This window comes from Amblyomma mixtum, chromosome 5 (assembly GCF_055824585.1).
Source record: "Amblyomma mixtum isolate Tamu chromosome 5, ASM5582458v1, whole genome shotgun sequence".
NCBI classification, from domain to species: Eukaryota; Metazoa; Arthropoda; class Arachnida; order Ixodida; family Ixodidae; genus Amblyomma; species Amblyomma mixtum.
Window position 1 is genome coordinate 60,877,977 of NC_143016.1, and position 17,902 is coordinate 60,895,878.

The 17,902-nt window shown below is 46.6% G+C and overlaps 1 protein-coding gene across 1 annotated transcript; it reads left to right on the forward strand.

Annotated features, from left to right (window-relative positions):
* Positions 1-11,361: 11,361 nt before the first annotated feature.
* Positions 11,362-17,104, forward strand: LOC149342382 (uncharacterized). The gene is made up of 2 exons (XM_089546793.1): positions 11,362-11,587; positions 16,512-17,104. The coding sequence occupies exons 1-2, from the start codon at positions 11,362-11,364 to the stop codon at positions 17,102-17,104; spliced, it is 819 nt and encodes a 272-aa protein (XP_089402919.1).
* Positions 17,105-17,902: the final 798 nt, after the last annotated feature.

The window sequence follows — 17,902 nt, forward strand, 5'->3', positions numbered from 1 at the left end:
CCCCAGTGTAAGACGTGTGGCCAGTGGCTGAAACAAAAGCCCCCCCCCCCCCCCCCCCCCCCCTTCGCAAAACAAAAATAAACAACCCAGGAAAGCGAATTGTGCACAAGATTCATCAAGTAATTTGGCCTGTCCGTGTTACCACCACAATCGCGTATGGAACACAGGTGTGATTTCCTTCGGCGGCATGTGTGACCGCTCCTTGGGAAATAAGAAACAGTTACCTTTTCTTTGTCCACCCACACGAACATTTGCTGGCGCCTCAATTTAATGCACCCTGTTCTTCCCATCTCCATATACTTTGAATGGCTACAAGAAAAAAGGCTACATTCATAACAAAATGATCACGTATTTGAGGCAAAGAAAAGTCATTTCACTAAAGGAGTTCGATCCCTCCTCCTCCCCCCTTCCCCGCCCCTGCCAAAAAAGAAGACAGTTAAGTGATGAAACAATGATGGCCAGTGTTTTTCTTCCTTCCATAGTCTCAGCCGTTGGGTTAATCATCTTCCCGAAGACGGCCGCGAGATGACACCGAAGATCGACTGTCTGAACTGGCCTTACTTCTTGTTGAATCTTGAGCAGGTAAGTCAAGACTCCTCTTCATGTGTTCTATGCAGCGCTGGCTTATAGTACGGTGTCGTCTGGCCGCCTCCTTTGCGCACTCGACACTGGTAGCACGAGGCAGGCCACGCTGGGCGATTATGGACGTCAACAGCAGAAGTCCGGCTAAGGCGTACGCCAAGTCCACGCGCCCAATTTGTTTCAGTGCAAGAGCGACGAATGCGGCGAGAGCACCTAGGCGACCGCACGCATAAGCCCAGCAGGTAGCAGTTCCGCGAACTGCCGTAGGGAACAGTTCAAGGACATAGGTGAAAGTAAGAACAGCTCCGGAAAGGACTATTGTCTTCGACATTAAGATCACTGCTCCGGCTACAATCGTCAGTTCCGCGCCAGCGGCAATGCTCTGCAGACACTGCAGAGTAGCGAGCACTCCAAAGCAAGTTGTGATCAGAGTCAGCATGGTTACCCTTCTAAGCATCGGGTATAACAACGCACAACCTATTGCATTCATGGTAAACGTGGCAAACATAAACCAAAACTCTCCCCGATAAATTGGAGTGTATTGGCCAATGAATCCGGTGAACATTATAGAAAAACAGGACACGCACATTATGAATAGGCGTCGCAGAACGGAGCATCCCCCGAGTACGTCTTCGTCGATGGCGCGCAGGCGCTGAGCGTTGAGGGCAACGTCCTTCTTTAGCTTATGTGTCATAGACACGGTGTGCGCGTACGAAAACTGGTTGACCTCGGCGGCCGCCAGCATAACGGCCTCAGCACTCCGAAGTCGCCCCTTCGAAACTAGCCAGCGTGGTGACTCGCTGATGACGCAGAGGAACGGCAGCAAGAGTACAGTCGGCAGAAGAAAAATCGCCTGCTTTAGTGCCCACCACATCTTGAGAGGCACAAAGCTGACGTAATACAGGTCAGAAATTAGAAAGCCGACCGTTCCAGCGACGACAATGTGGAGTGGCCTGTTTTCGTGGATGGTAACTTCAAAGAAGCTCACGGCGGTGAGGCTCATGACCACGCCGGCGCTGCCCGAGCTGAAGAACCTCAAGGTGGTTTGCATCACGTAGCTTCTGGACAAGCAGCCAGCCACTGTGGAGACGATAAGCAGAGCGACGCCAGCCAGAAAGATGGGCTTACGGCCGATGCTGTCCGCGATGGAGCCAGCAGCAAGCATTAAGACGCAGGCGCCGGCGTTGTAGACAGCTACGATTGCCACCATGAGCAGCCGTCTTTCGCAGACGAGGTTCCACTCACTCACGATGCTGGTCCTCACTTGCTCGTCGTCGTATTCCCACTCATGGCAAGGAACCCGTTCCGTGCTGTTTGGGTCTTCGGGGTGCTTGTTTAGGTGGCAACGACTGAAGCGGCCAGCGGCGTCCTCGGGTACGGCCACATTCTTCCACGCTTTTTCCGAGATGTTGGAGGATGCCGGCTGCTTGCACCAGTGCTCCACGTCTTTCGAAATCAGCGGGATGGCGAGACCGTGGATGTTCGTCAGGAAAGATGCAAGGGTGCAGAGGATCAGCAGCCGCCACTGGAAGATGCCGTTTCCGAAGGCCTCGTAGCAGTCGAAGGACTCGCTGGTTAACAGGTCCTTTGACAGCAACCGCTCAGGCATTATGATGTCCATACTTCAGATGTAGCTGCACCTTTGTCGAAGCTGGTTGAAGCGTTTTTACAAGATTGGGTGGGCACAGCGCCAGGTAAACAGATAGGAAAAGCATCCGTGACCGCAAAACGCGAGCGCACGTGAATGGTATGTTCTACGCATCGCCTCCCTCGTTTTCGAAGCGGATTATTCTTGTTTATATTTGGCTTGTTGGACTCCAATAAAGATGGCACATTCCCACTACGGGGTAGTGTAAACTGCTGGTGGTAAATTGCTAGAAACAGGAGCGTTTAAAGGGGGAAAAGGGGTAGTAATAGGGTATAGGCTGACAGATTGGACGTAACGACCGGAGCTTGTTAACTGGGAGGACAAAAACGGGACAATGGATTTCTGTGCTAATTCGAATAGAACACATGTAATGTTTCAATTTCGCTCTGACTGAGTGCGAAAAAAATTTAGAATGTGGGTCGCTGAATTTCTGTAAGGAAATTTTCACAGCAGAACGCACACTCCTGTTGCTTCGTCCAAGCAAAAAAGCGCCAATGGAAAGAAAAGTCCTTCTTGACAAACTTACTCAGCTGCATCCGCCGCACTACATTTACGCCTGGATTTGTGAATTTTTAAAAGGCAGATTTTTCTTCTGTACAGGCGGATATTTCTGTTTTAATACCTATACTCAATCAAGGGGTGTGCCGCAAGGACCTCTTTTGTCACCGCTGCTTTCTAACATATTGCTTCGGGACATCCCCATTCATTCTAACATTAGAATTTTTGTATACACAGACGATATAGCTTTTTTCGCCAGAAAAGAATAATCATGCTCTTTTTCAGTCTTTTCAAACATACCTGAATGCTCCTGAAGACTGGTTGGACCAAATTAATTTATGACTTAATGTCAGCAAGCATGGCGTGCTGGTATTTCAGCCAGACACCCTTTTGTACATCTCGCTCGTCCACCACTCCACCCCACTTCCGCACGTGGAGTCGGTTAAACACCAAGGTGTTATTTACGACCCAATTTTGGTCTGGTGACAGCATATTAAGAATAATAGTATTAAAGGGGAACGTGCTCTGGGCCGGTTGACACGAGTAGGCAATAAAAACTTTGGCATGCGTCGCGGCTCGCTCCTGTTTCTCTAAAAGGCTTACATGAGACCAATTATAGAATTCGGTTGTATCCTGTTCTCTGGTAGCGCAAACTACAAGCCGCAGCCCTTAGCCTTACTAGAGGGGAGTGCCCTAAGGCTCTGCCTCGGGCTCCCAAAATCAACTTAAAACGCTCCCCTTTACCTGGAAGCCCGCATCCCCGATCTATATTCCCGTTCCCAACTTCTCACGGTGCGTACTTTCCTGAGGTCCTTTGACCCGACCCCGGTGTTAATACTCCCATTTTTCAATCCCAGCCACACCTGTTTTTATCAAATCAATGGCCAAGTTATCAGCTTCTGCAAGTTATGTTCACACAGAACCTGTTAGCCCCTCGTCAGGTAGATCTGACCTCCTTGCAACGAGTTGCTGGCACGCAGGCTGACCCCGCCTTCTATTACAACCCTATCTTCCCGTCTTATGCGAAACATATGCCTGCAAATATCCTAAATGGTCTTCTTGCTCAACACCAACAGAATTTTCCTTATCATTGTGTTCTATCCATTTATGCCTCTTTGAGCTGTGAGAAGCGGAGATTGGGATATATTCGCATGGTCTGGCTTGGAGCTATTCCGTTCGTATACTCCTGTATATTTTGCAGAGTTTTTGGCTATTGGTTTGCCTCTTCTCAAAACGGCGAGGCGTGTATCACGGGTACTTATCCTTGCATTCTGCCTTTCAGCTTTGGTCTCTCTCCAAACTTTCGGCAACTCTCTATTGAATAGTTCCTTACGTTTTCTGTTTCGCGCACAGTGAGGGAGGTCCGCTCTATCTGGGTACCTGGTCATTCGGGTGTCTATTTTAACGAGGTGGCTGATTTATCGGCAAGGTCAGCTCTCAGTGCCTCTGTAATTTATCCCGTCCTTCACCTCATTCTGTTGAAGACTTCTCGTTTACAGCGGTTCTAACATATCTCAGGCAAATTGGGTTTTTCGTTGCTGAATACCGTGGATTTTCAGCACTTAAAGTACCTATTGAATGTCCGGTCGTGTAATTCAAGGCTCTGGCAGGTGTCAATGACGCTTCTGCGATGCAGAATCTTCCACCTAAATTTGTACTTGTGCAGATGCGGATTCGCTACGACAAACCTTAGTGACTGATGTGGAGAAGTTGAAATAGAACATTTTCTCCTGTCTTGCCAGCGGTTCGCACTTCAGAGAAAGAAGTATTTGGAGGTCCCTCTTTCGAGGTTAGGACTTGCTGTGTCTCTACCAGTTCTTCTCTCGTACGGTGCGAGCGCCATGGGATTCTCGTTAAGTAGTGTTACATTATTGCAATTTGCAATTACATTATTGCAAATGGTCGGTTACCTTGTTAACTGTACCTGAAATTCTGCCGAATGTCCAAAAAGTGTATTTTATTCTATTCTTGGTACCTTGAAATTGTTTAATTTGTTGAAAATTTTCAGCAAATAATATATATTCTTATTATATATATATATATATTATTTTTCTCGTTTCAGTCATTCCACTATTCTACTTCATCGCTTCACTCCTTTTTTCCCGCACAAATACTGCCTTGGCATTCACCATCGCACCTTGGCAGATCCGCCCGCATGAATATGTGCCATTTTTATTGAGAGAGAACGAGAAGAACGACAACAACCGATGTGGACACAGGCAGGCCCAGCTCGTGGAAAGGAATTTGTAATAGGCGCCTCCTCAAAGAAGAGAAACGAAGGCAGGACAGCAGGTAGCGGTCCATTGTCTCAGGTTCGGCACAAGATGGGCACAGTGGGGAAACCGCCAGACCAGGTTTGTGAAGGTAGAAATAAATTTATCAGAGGAACCCGGCAACGCAAACGCGTGAATGAGACCTCCAGTCTGCGCGAGCGCCAGTCTGTGCTACTCCAAGTATACAGACGATGTTGCTATTGGGAAGATGATGTAAGAGCCGAGGTAGCAAACCCTGAAATTTTGTGTACCTGCGAAACCTCACCTCAGCTGTACATGCACAGGCAGGTAAGACAGCAATAACAGGGCCAAAGAGATAGGTCCTTGCTAAGGAATCTGCAACCTCATTTAAGTGAAAGCCCATGTGCCGCGGTACCCAAACAACCACACCGAATTTAGATAGAGAGGGATGAGGAACTTAATGAGGCGTAATGGCCGAGTTGGGCGACAATTTTTCTGGTGGGCAAAGGTGCTTGGGCGGGTGGGTGTTTCAGTGCTGGGTGCTGCTTCTGGAAAGTGTAAGTGGGGCGGAGAAGTGTGTGGAGGGTGGTGCTTTTTGGTTCCGCAGCTGCGTGTGCTTCTATAGCGGATGCCTTGTGCAGGGTGCGGATAAAGGATTGATGCTGGATGGTTCTCCTGGTAGATAATTCATAGCGGGGGTTGGGCGATGGATCGAGGGTGTCGATGGGTGGCCAGCCCTCTAGCTGGATGGTTCCGGTTGGGAGGTCGTTGGTGGGTGGTGCTTGTGGAGGGTGGAGGCTTCACCCTTCAACGTTACGGACAGACGCCGGCATTTTCGCACTGTTACACTTGTGCTGATTTGGCAGTAACACATCAAGCCCCTCCCTTGCGGACATTATTGCATAAAGAATGGACTATTTGAGCTCTTGTATTCAGATGTACCTCCGGGAAGAAACCCTATCGTTGTTTATGACTGGCGGGTGGCGCCTTCCAAATGCTTTATGTTCTTGGCGGTGTTCGCTTCACTAGAAGGTGCTTCCTGTACACTATGAAGTGTGCATTATACGGCACCGCTATCAGTACACAACGTACGGGCGTAGGTCACCTTTTTCCAGCCGAAGTCTCTAATCCGCTCTCCAAATAGATGCTTCCACCCTAGTACAGATCGGTAAGCGTTTCTCAATAAAACTAGAGCAACATCTCCAGCGACTCCAAATAAAACAAGTGAAACCACCTGGTGGTGAATGTGAAAACATTCCAGTGTAAGGTATTAGTAACAGTCCTTGAAATTTTGAACAAAAAATGAATAAAGCGTGACTGACAGCTTTCCTCAAATTTCATTACTTAAGAGCAGTCATAAAGTGAGTTAAAGCGCCAGCACACGCAATCACATCCGACCCATAGATATCATCCGCGCGAGCAGCTTTTACGGAGTGTGACGAAGAAAAAGAAGAGCTGCCTAGCACGACGTGCGCCACGAAAGAACCGATAGACAATCACGGCTTTCGGCGGTAAGTCAACTGGTACCGCTTAAAACTCGTAACTGATTATTTTGTTTCAATGTTTTTTTCGCAACACCTCCTTTAACGACGGTCAGCTAAGCCTGGTCCAAATTACAGTTTCGGACATGTTAGTTGAAGGGAAGCTTCCAAGCATTTATTGTTGAAAACTACGTAGGCATCACCACCATTTACTCCCGAAAATCGCCAGTAGGGGGATGGGTGTATACTATTACTCGGTTTTTCCAAGCTTATGAAAACTCTGTTGTCAGTGAAAGTACACTTGCACAATCTGGCGATTAATCGATGCAAGCAAACCTTAACTTGAGCTGAATCTCTGGGCGATGTGCATGTAGATTTTAAACAATCCAGATGGTCTAAATTAATCTGGAGCCCTGCACTATGGTGTCCCCGATAGTCCCTGCGCAGCTTCATGACATTCAACCCCATACACAATAACATACCACGTCATGTCATATCATACCATACCATACCATACCATACCATACCATACCATACCATACCATACCATACCATACCATACCATACCATACCATACCATACCATATCATATCATATCATATCATATCATATCATATCATATCATATCATATCATATCATATCCTATCATATCATATCATATCATATCATATCATATCATATCATATCATATATCAGAGGAGACTGAAGAGTGTTTCACTAGACAGGCAAGCTTCTTTTCTTGAAAGAGGCAGCTGGGCGTGAAATGCTTCGACATTCCTCATATTTAGACTTTCAGACCATTGCATCACATATGGTCAGGGATGAATGAAATTCATCAGAATCAGGTTTTTTTTTAAAACGCTGCCGTCAGAATTAAATTTTGCTACTAATGTTAAGCTGTCCTCTAAATTATTTTTCTTATCCAATAATGTTCTCTGTTTCTCCGTTTATATCAGAACCGAACATGGGGAATCACCGTTCTAAGCCACCGAGAGAGCCAACCAGCGCGATGGCCGCTAAAAACATCAGCCCAGCCACGGCGAACCCTGGAAGCAACGACGCAGCCGTCCTCCGGGCCACGGCAACGACCCCAGACGTAGGCTCCGTTCGACTGCGTTGTGAGGCGGCTAAAGCCAGGCAGTCGGCACCCTCCTCGGCGAGTCCAGGAGTCCTCCGAAACTGTAAACGCTATTTCGCCCGGCCTGTCTTCTTGCGGCTGGTGTGGAAGATCGAGTTCATGGCACTGGCCAGCGTGGCGGCCTGTATCGTCGCTACCGAGCTAGACTGTCCCGAGGCCCTAATCATCGTGCTGCTCTGCGCGGCCGTCACATTCGTCGTTGTCACCTTGGTCCTGCTCTTCTCCACCTTGACGCAGAGATCGCGCGCCATGCTCAATAAGATCATCCTACCGCGGAAGAAATGGGTGGCGCATGAGGCTCAGCAGAAATTGCGGTGGGAACGAGACTTGGTACCTGTAGGGGCGTCTGGTTCCGGCGTTGTCAGTTACAGGACCGCCGAGTGATTGCGCTTCTCTGGCCTTCAAATTGATGCGATGAGAAGGCGGCCAAAATTCTGTGCAATATACGATAGACGCGTGGACGTCCTACGTGAAATCATAAATTCTTCCTTCTACAAGCCTTCTTCACTCTGCAGGCTCTCGTTTCATGATGACATCTGCATGCATTAAATGATTGTGTTTTCCGCCTGCAGACCTGAAGCTGCATAATTAAGAATCACTCTTCGACGAATAAATTATTCAGTGTTGATGGTAACTGGCGTGCTTTTTTGCTGTTTACTTTAATACACTTTTTGTGCCCTTGTGCTTTGCAGCGCTGTTAATACAACTGAAATGCAAACATCATATACTTACACTTTTGCTTTCGTCTGGTGAATAAGGTTTTTGAGAACGTCTGCTCGTTCTATCTCGATGGTTGCTGTCGTCCGCATGAAATGAAGTTATCAGATAAGATACCATCGGTCACGGGGGTTGAACACTTATTCTGAAAATGTTTCGTACATTTTCCAAGTGCAGCATTATTCGACAAAAATGTTGAAGATTAGAAAACTGTAGGGCACTGGTTTAGAAATATGTAAGACAATGGTTCATTCTTCCGATATGTAGGAAAATCTTTTTATAGCGTTTCCATCGCTCGCGTCGAGCAGTTAAGACTGCCACAGAAAACCAAAGGCGAAAGTTTTTGAGGATAACAAAAATGGTAACGGCAAAAAAATGAGTCTGCCGACGGGAGGTCTACGAATATATTGATTGTTATTTTGACGTCTTACAATGTATTAAAAAATTGTGTTCATAAACATTTTCCCTGTGAACAATGGTTTCGCCCAGAATGCTGGGTATGTACACATAAGCTACCCAATTAACACCAACCCCATATCCTTACACAACATGGACCGCTTAAGAGCTGACGCTGAACCTCTTATCCTATTAGCGAAGCACCCCTTTAACATTTTCTGTGCCGCGACTGTTTTTATGTACCTTGCAAAGCTTAAAATCTGCCTTCTTCGGAACAAATAAGCGAGTAGTGTACTTATGCTTAATATTAGGTGCGTTGTGGAAGTCGCGAGTATGCGCACTGTAAGCTGCGGTAATTTGTCCATGCCATCTCACAATCTGATACAAGAGACAATCAATATCCTCTCAATCTTTATTGCTCTGCAGCGGCTCAGATATTTTGCCTCTCTGGTGGAGTAGGAGTGCGGGAACAAAATCCAAAATTCAATCTTACTCAGAAAACGCTGCGCTGGTTGAACTGATGTCAGCGTTAGACGCTTCATAGTTGAGGGAAACGAGTACGCAGTCCGAGGGCCTCATAGCTGAATAGCTTAAGTGTGGTTGGGTTGTGCAGGCCTAAGGGGCATGCTAGGTTCCGAATTCTGTCGCTATAACGAAGTTATTTCGACTCGACTAGACTTATTGTTAAGGCGTGGCCAGCGGGTTACCGCTACGCAGACCATAGGCTACGTACCTACGATACTCGCTTCTTTATGTATGCAATGGCAGATGGCGTCCAAAAAAGCACCGACTGCTTTCCTCGCCTCTCGACACTATAGACAATCCCAAAGTGAACAAGGGAGCAGAAAGCCTCAGGGTGCTTGAGAACGTTTAAGGACTTGTCTTCAAGACAAGTTCTCTTGTCGAAATGTTGGCAAGCACCCTTAGGTTTTACCCTCCCTTGTTCACTTTGCTATAATGGAGAACCATCCGACCAACATCTCTCTACCGTACACTATAGACAGTGTGTTAATGCGCCACTCTGCACGGAATGTTTCAGAGCCGGGTGCTCAACGTAAGTCCTGTTGCTCACCAGTGCTGCCTAGCTTTGTGTTTCTGAATAAAACGAATGGCGGTGAATACGAAAACGTAGCGGATAAATGTATTAGTTACATTTTCTCAATAGGACAAATTGGAAATGAAGAGAAGAAGCGGCTATTTACAAAAGTTCAACCCTTTTGTTTACCTTAAGACACTCAGTAAGCAAGGGCTGACTACAAGAGCGGTTACATGCAAAGAACCACTCACAATACGCGGCTGTTATCATCGGCGCAGCCAATGGTAGTGCGACGAAAAAGAAGAGCCACATCACTTGCGTAGGTCATGGTTTGCTTTGAATCAACAACGACAAGGAAACACCAACTATACGCGGGACCAATAGGCAGATACTTCTCCTGGCTGTAAGTCATCTGCTTTCGCTCACCGCTGCTAATTGATCGTTTTATTTGCATCCTTCTTTTACTATAGCCACCTTATCGGCACTTACGTAGGCTTGGCCCAGACTGCATATTGGGATGCTATCATTTGAAAAGCGACCAAAACTTCTCTCAGACCGCGTTGACTACGACTCTCAGATCGTTGTACGCTAGCACGTGTTATGTGTCCGGCCATTTCTTTTGACATGGTACCTGTGGTTTGACGTCCCAAAGCGCCTTGAGACCTGCGAGTAACGCCGTAGAGCAAGATTCTTGGTTAATTTAAAACTCCGGCCGTTCTTTAACTTGCACTGATATCGCACGGCGCACGTTTGTTTTTTGAAAGATTTTGCTAACACCGAAATACGACCACCGTGGCAGGAAATCCATGCAGTCACCTTGGACTGAGCATCCTGAAGACATAGCCACTGGGTCACCGCGCGCAGTTTCTTCTGGAACCATGTATACAACTTAACATCTCGTAGTTCTTGCCAGAATCTTGAACAGGCACACACATTCATCCAGAGCCTTACCCAGTGTATATTCTTCATTCTATTGTGTGATACCTCGATTTATTTCAAGTATTAACGCTTGCCGTCGTTCGACTGAAGTGATCAATTTCGATTCTAGTGTCCACTTTTATCTCCAGCTCCGGTTCCTTTTTATCAGCTGGCTGTCTTATATCAGAGCTTTCTTTTTCAGTTTAGTGATACCAGCTGAACAGCCCAAGCTTTTATTGAACAGAAGTTTTCGCATGGCGTACGTGGATGCGGACGTTATACTGGTGCTACGCATGTTAGCATCTTTTGGCTGACTTTAACTCTAATGCACATCCTCAACCATTCTTCTAGGTTAAGCCTGACCTTGAGAAAGACGCTCAGAAACGTTGCACCTGGCGTGTTTCACAGGTCGTCGTAAAAAATCACAGAAAATAGCTGTATTACCGTCAGTGGGCTGACATGGTCAATACTGGCCAATTCCCCGCGTATATCATTGCGTCAAACGACCATATGGCATATAAGCTACGAGGAAATTGTCGAGATCAATTTCATTCGTAGAGCATATAGCAATAATCGTTGTCTAACTGAAGCTTTCACTTTCCGCAGGCAGAACCCTCCGCGGTGAAAGGTCGTTCTAACCCATCGATCGAGTAACAGCCCGACAACGGTAGGCTCTGGAAACAACGACGCCCCTACCTTCGTCCCGACGACGATGACAACCGCAAGCGCGGGTTGTGTCCGCCTGCGTGGTGCGGCGGCCAAAGCCGGGCGTATCGTTCTTACGTTGGTACCGGCACCGCTGCTGGAAGAGGCGCTGACAGGAGGCCGAAAGCCCCGGCAAATCGATTCCGTCAAAGCTGTCGTGGACCGAATGATCGCGAGGGCCCTGATCGTGGCCATGCTCAGCCTGGTGGCCACCTTCTCCACGCTCCTGCTTGGTGGGTCCTTGACCCTGGTCGTCGCGCTGCTCGCTACGGCTGTCGCCATAGAAACTGCCTGCTGGGTCCTGCTCCTTTGCACTTTTGCTGAACGGTCACGCGCCATGCTCGCTACGATTCTTTTGCCACGGGAGAAACGGAAACCATCGATTGAGGCCGATAAGAAAATGCGGCGGGAAGATGACGTTGCGCATGAAGTGACGTCGGCTTTCGGCGGTGACAACTACTGTGTCACCGTGTAACTGATTTTTTTTTTCGGGCCTTAATCTTCACTAAATATAAACGTAATTGTTATTTCGTGCAGCACGATACGCGCTGCTATGTTTATCGAAGTCGCTGGTGTGAGGTCTTTTTTTCGTCTGGTGATTGTTATGGGGTTTCAGTCTCGTGATGGCTCCCTCATGAAGTAAAACTCTTACTTTAACGCCCTTAGACAAAGAGTTGAATTAGCTGTCTAGTCAAATACAAAAATTCATCAGTGCTCTTGGCTGATGACAAAATCTTCCTGCGCTAACATATTTTTTAATGTTCGTTATGCCGTAAAATGAGCTAGTAATACATCTGAGTGACATACTAGGGGCACTTGTGCCACTTTTCCTATATTGAGCTTCAAGATTTCGTATATACCAGGTTCTCGTGTTTTGTATAGGAAAACTAGAAATTCGGTAATTCATCCAAATTTTCCTCTATTCAGTGAGTAAGCAAAGCAAGAGGTTTGGCTTTTCATCATAGTTCAGAATCTATGAACTGCTGATAATTTGGACCCCAACTGAAAATCTCAACCCCGGATATGACGGTGATCAGTGGCATAGCTTTAAGGCATGATTTATTGCCCAGTAGATAAAACAACTCGCTTATTAAGACTGATATATGCATACGCAGAAAACTGCTTTCAACACATGTAGCGATTTTATGAAAATCTGCAAGGATTTCACCCTTCCGCAATCATGCATGTTGTTACAAACCGCGGGCTGCGTTAAAGAAGGCTAACCTATTAACGAAGTCAGCAAGAACTGCTTCCTAAGCCTCCACTTTATAGTTACAGTTCACGAGTGAAATACAGTTACATAGTTTGGCTGCCGCAGACGTATACATCCTTCACTGTCGTTCCCTTAAATTCTGCAAAAACGCATTTTTCAAAGGAAATTTTTTCCTATATCATAAGATTCCGATGCAAAAATCAATATATCCGTAAATCTCCCCTCGGCAGGCTTGTATTTTTTCTTTTTTTTTTTGCTATTAACATTCAGCTTTCGTCAGAAACGTTCCCCATTTGTTTTTTATGGCCGTCTTACTCGATGCGCGCGATAAACGAACCTTATAAAAAAAAAAGATTTGGCTACGCATCGGAAGATTGAACCATTACCTCCTGTATTTCCATTACAGTACATTGCGTTATATGTCCATTGTCTCACTATTAAAACTCCTGAAGGTCAATTCTACTATAAGTGATACGCCCAGCATTCAAAACTGCTACCAATTTGCCGACAATCGTCTGCCCCCCTTTTTTCGGGCAATGATGCTGCGGCTAAACCATTTCATTATTCGAATATAGTACATGCCCTATTTCATATAAGAAGCGTTTGTTTGGCTTTTACCACATCTGCATTCGATTGAGAGGGAGAGAAAAACATTTTTTTCCCGCCCCTGGTCCTGGCCACCGTCTCAAGTCGTACAGCCGAAGCATATATCAAAATCAAATGTTTATTTCACAGAAAGTAATACAGAAGGAGCTAAATAATCATTATACCACCCAACATGTGGGCAACAGGAAGAGCGGCCCAGCTCTCCCAAGAATAGAGCACCTGGGTAGGTGGTACTCTGCGTTGTAGGTAGTGTGGTGACTGTGTGGTACGCGGGCAGGTCCAATATGTTAGTGCGTTATCATGGTAAGCTTAACGCACCCAACAGTGGGAGCGGCCAGAGTGCTTGAGTATGTAGTAATTGGACAAGTCACAAGGTAGAAATTTTTTTTGTCCTTTTCTAATGAAAGTAGACTCGCGGTGAGTAAGATTTCTAGGAGGGGGCTGCGGGAGTGACGTAGTTCTTTCAGTCTTTTTTTTTTTCAGTGTTTTCAGGGCATGGTCCACTCATCTGTAGAGCCCAAATTTCCGGTCAGGGGAAACGTTTTCTCGAAAACATAAGGCCCCCAAAAGTATCCACCGGAGATCTTTCTTCATTCACTCGCTCAGAACAAGGAGCTGTTGCCGCAAAAAGGCAGATTAAAACGTTTTTAACGTAGCACCAAACCAGACGTCAAGAAGCCGAGATACCACCGGCGTGCTTAGTCACGGCTTCCTGGCATGAGCTGACAAGATGGGCATGTAGCATTGGCTTGTGTGCCCACGAAATGGAGCCGTTTCGTGATGGGAATAGGGTAGAAACTTAATATATCTGCTTAGCGCAAATGTCTAGACGCTCACTAGACTTGACTGCCATCTATCCGGCCCTGCATCTTATCGGACTGAAACAGAGGTAGGGAGACTCTACTTTAATGGCGACTCTTACTGTTGGACTGTATAGTTAAGCCGGCCCGCATTTATCGCTTTGCCTTGTACGGAAAGGACAATGCATTTTGTACAACGAGATACGAGTTCCAGGTCCATACTCTCAGTGCATCCACTTTAACCTTGTCGTGCGCAACGCGTGCTACCGTATGTTATGCGTAAGTAGCACGCGAAGCAAATGAATCGTTTTTGAGGCAACAACAAAAACAGCAACACACGCTACGCTAAACAGCCGTGCGCTGTGCTGGAAGGTGGCTCCACATGACGATAGCTACCTCATTTTCAGTTATGGCGCAGCCATCAGTACGGTAAGTTTTAGCGTTAATTGCCTGCGGCCAATTGTTTTATTCACCATGCACACTCCGTAGTTTCGTATTCCTGGTTGAATCATGCGTACCCACCCGTGGTGGTGACTATGGGAACATTGCGCAGAAAAGTATACATTTCATTAAACACGAGTATGACAGCCACGTATCCAAGGAGTGTACGTGTGTGTGTGTGTGTGTGTGTGTGTGTGTGTGTGTGTGTGTGTGTGTGTGTGTGTGTGTGTGTGTGCGTGTGTGCGTGTGTGTGTGTGTGTGTGTGTGCGGGGGGGGGGGGTGTGATGCGAGGGGGGCCCAGCTTACACCGCCCTAGCTAAATCAAGCTCACCCTCTCCCCCATGTTCTTTTGAGAGTGTTTTTTTTTTCGAGCACGAGCAAAAATTTTTGGCTACGTGCCTGGGGTGGAAAAAAATAAGAGAAAGAAGAAGGACACAATCTTTGAAACTCCACACCTTTGTTGCTATCAAGCTAGGAGCAGTGAGCTAGTGAATGATGAGATATTTTCCAGTACTCAGTGGTCATTTCTGCACACACGAAAACACTTCCAAACTATGGCTGAAAACTATAACGTACCGGAAGTGTTATCACGGCGAAAAAGCAGACCTGTTTCGAATGCAGGCACCACGAAAAGACGCGAAAGACGAAGATGGCGTCCGGGGGTAAGTTATCTGCTGTTTCACAGCCTCGCTTACTCGAGGTTTTGTTTCTTGACCTCGTTCATTACCACCGCGTCACTGGCTCTCAGACAAGATTCTGTTTTCTGAAAAATTCCATCTAGCAATGGCTTCCAATGTTAGTACAATTTGTTTAGATTAATCAGCTCCCCTTATTAATAGGCTCCCGGCTTCTTTTTTAAAACAGAGTTAGCGGTTCCTTCGCAGTACGGCGGACTTGCACATGAAACATTACGCTTTTTCCTAGAAACAGCGAAGGCTTGGCTTCGACTTTCATTCCTCTTTTCCACTAGTTTCGTCTTGAACGCGTAAAGAGGGTGATACTGATAACCAACACGATTACCAGCATTAAGAATACCGGTATTTATATGCACTTCCAACGCTTATTCCGTCAGTCTGCCATCTACGCTAGCCAGCATTTCTCTCCTCTGGTGTCTCATATGCTAAGCCGTCTCGGACTTTTAACCATTCCTGGAAGGCAAGTAAGCAACAGGGTGGTAGCTTTTATCTGTTTTTACCTGTTGTTAATACGTCATATTCGGAGTAGGAGGGTATTCACATGACGTCAGAGGCGCCATTTTATGGCGGCGATAAGCCCATTAGATACAGGCACGGTCTTTCACCGGGCTCCATTGAAAACAAAATGGAGGTCACTGTGCCATCGGTGAATACAATTTCAACAGTTCAACTGGCTGACTTCAACTAAATTGCATTACCAGAGCTTCTATTTGTTTATTTAATTTTTAGTGGGAAATACGGCCTTACGGGGACCCTTGAAGCACGCTACATTAGGCAAGCGTGCATGTCGTCGTAAAACGACACAGTAATCTGCAAATCGGCAACTGCGCCGTCGTGTAGATTTTCTCAGGACTACCTAATTCACCAGAAAAGAACTACGCAGAGAGAGAATATGCCGTTTCAATTTAATCAATATGCCCGCTCAGAATTTTTTTTCCCGTGAAAAACTGCAGCAATACAGACAGCTGCGCGGGGAAATGTTCCTCATCCTTAATTTGTTTGTTTTTTGTTTAGGGCGGTTTAACGTCTCAAAGCGACTCAGGCTTTGAGGAACGCCGTAATGAAGGCCTCCGGAAATTTCGAACACCTGCGTTTTTTTAACGTGCCCTGGCATCGAGCTGTATACGGCATCCTTAATTCGTAACCTTCCAAATCATTACTCTATACGCCTAGAGCTGTACAGAGCTGTTTCAGCGCTTGTTCCTGTGTATTTTTCCTTTCGTCCCCGTTTGTTCGCGCTGTTTTTTGCATAATGTATCACCAACTCGCCCGCTTAGCTATCCTGTTGAGTTTATAAGTCCCGGCATTAGCCCGGTGAGCTATCCACATACACTTCGTAGAAATTTCCTTCGTATGAGACATTAAAGCTTCGTTTTACTTTTCCTTTGATCCCTGCAAGCAGTTCCACCCATGGTGAAGGCCCTTTCTACGCCATCGACGTCGCCAAACCACTTCATGGCCGCCAACAACAACAGCCCAGACACGGCGAACACTGGAAGCAACGACGCGGCCATCCTCCGCGTCACGACCACGACCGAAGGCGAGGGCTGCGTGCGACTCCGTGGTGCGGTGTCCAAACCCGTGCAGTCGGCGCCTTCGTCAATCCCTGCCCCGTTGCCGCAAAAGACGCAGCGTCTGGAAGATCACGAACATCCTCAGAGCTATTTCGCATGGCCGGTCTGGGTGCGTGTGGTGGCGAAGACCGAGGTCATAGCACTAGTCATCGAGGTGGTCTACATCGTCGCCCTCAAAATGGAGTTTCCAGAGACCATGGTCGTGGTGTTGCTCGCTGCGCTCCTCACATTCATCGCTGTCATCGTGGTCCTGTTCCTCACCATTTTGACCGAGCGGTCGCGGGCCATGCTGAATACGATCATGCTGTCACGGCAGAAAGGGAGGTCGCATCAAGCCGAGCAGAATTTTCCGCAGAAAGACGACTTTGTATCGTTAGTGCCATCTGATGCCGACGCTAGCATTGAATGGCTCGCCGTGTGACTGCTATTCCCTGGACTTCAACTTGATAAGCGAAAAGCGTTTGCAAAATTCCGTGCAGTACACGATAGCCGTTGACGCCTTACGCAAAGGCGCCTTTGAAGACCGCTTTCCGCGGGCGATCCTCCCTGTTGAACTATCGATTCGTGATGACACCCTAGTAAAATTAATTCTTGACTGTTCTGAGCCTGCTGATAAAGTTTCATGAGGTTCGCTAGTCGAGGAATAAATTCATTAGTGTTGATGGTCACTGCCGTACTTTTTCATCACTGACTTTTATACACTTTTTGTGCCTTTGGGCTTTTAAACTGCCACTAAAACATCAGAAAGGAAAACGTATACCAGGTGTCCCAGCTAAATGTAACCAAGCTTTTAAAGAACATGGGATGTCCTAGCCGTCTGAAACCAACTGAGGGTTATTTAGAGTCGCGTGACCTAGTCTGGAGTATTTTTTTAGTTCTTCTAGGTTGACTAATTAGTTAAGCTTAATTAACTAACTTTTTAATTATTGACTTGAGGAACAAAGTGTCAATGGAAAAGTTGTAGATCGCTTGGAGAAACAGCTTACTGAGACATTTGCAGCAAAGTAATATTTACGTAAAGTAGCTTTTTACTGGCCTTTAACCATAACCCGCACAATAAGAAAAAGCTTCCACATGACAACTGTGTCACTTCAACGTCCCAAGACGTGCCTTAAAGAATAAAATCCGTTTTTTCTGAAGTCCTCTCCTCGATGAGACTTTGCGTGCACACTGGGGCAGAGAAGTGAGCGAGCAGCTGGTCACGTGACAAATTTCTTTT

Excerpts from the sequence above, each read along its gene's own strand:
- LOC149342382 (XM_089546793.1), top strand. The coding sequence starts at position 11,362 with ATGACAACCGCAAGCGCGGGTTGTGTCCGCCTGCGTGGTGCGGCGGCC. Across the intron at positions 11,588-16,511 it reads CTTCTCCACGCTCCTGCTTG|TTCCACCCATGGTGAAGGCC; the intron begins GTGGGTCCTTGA and ends CCCTGCAAGCAG.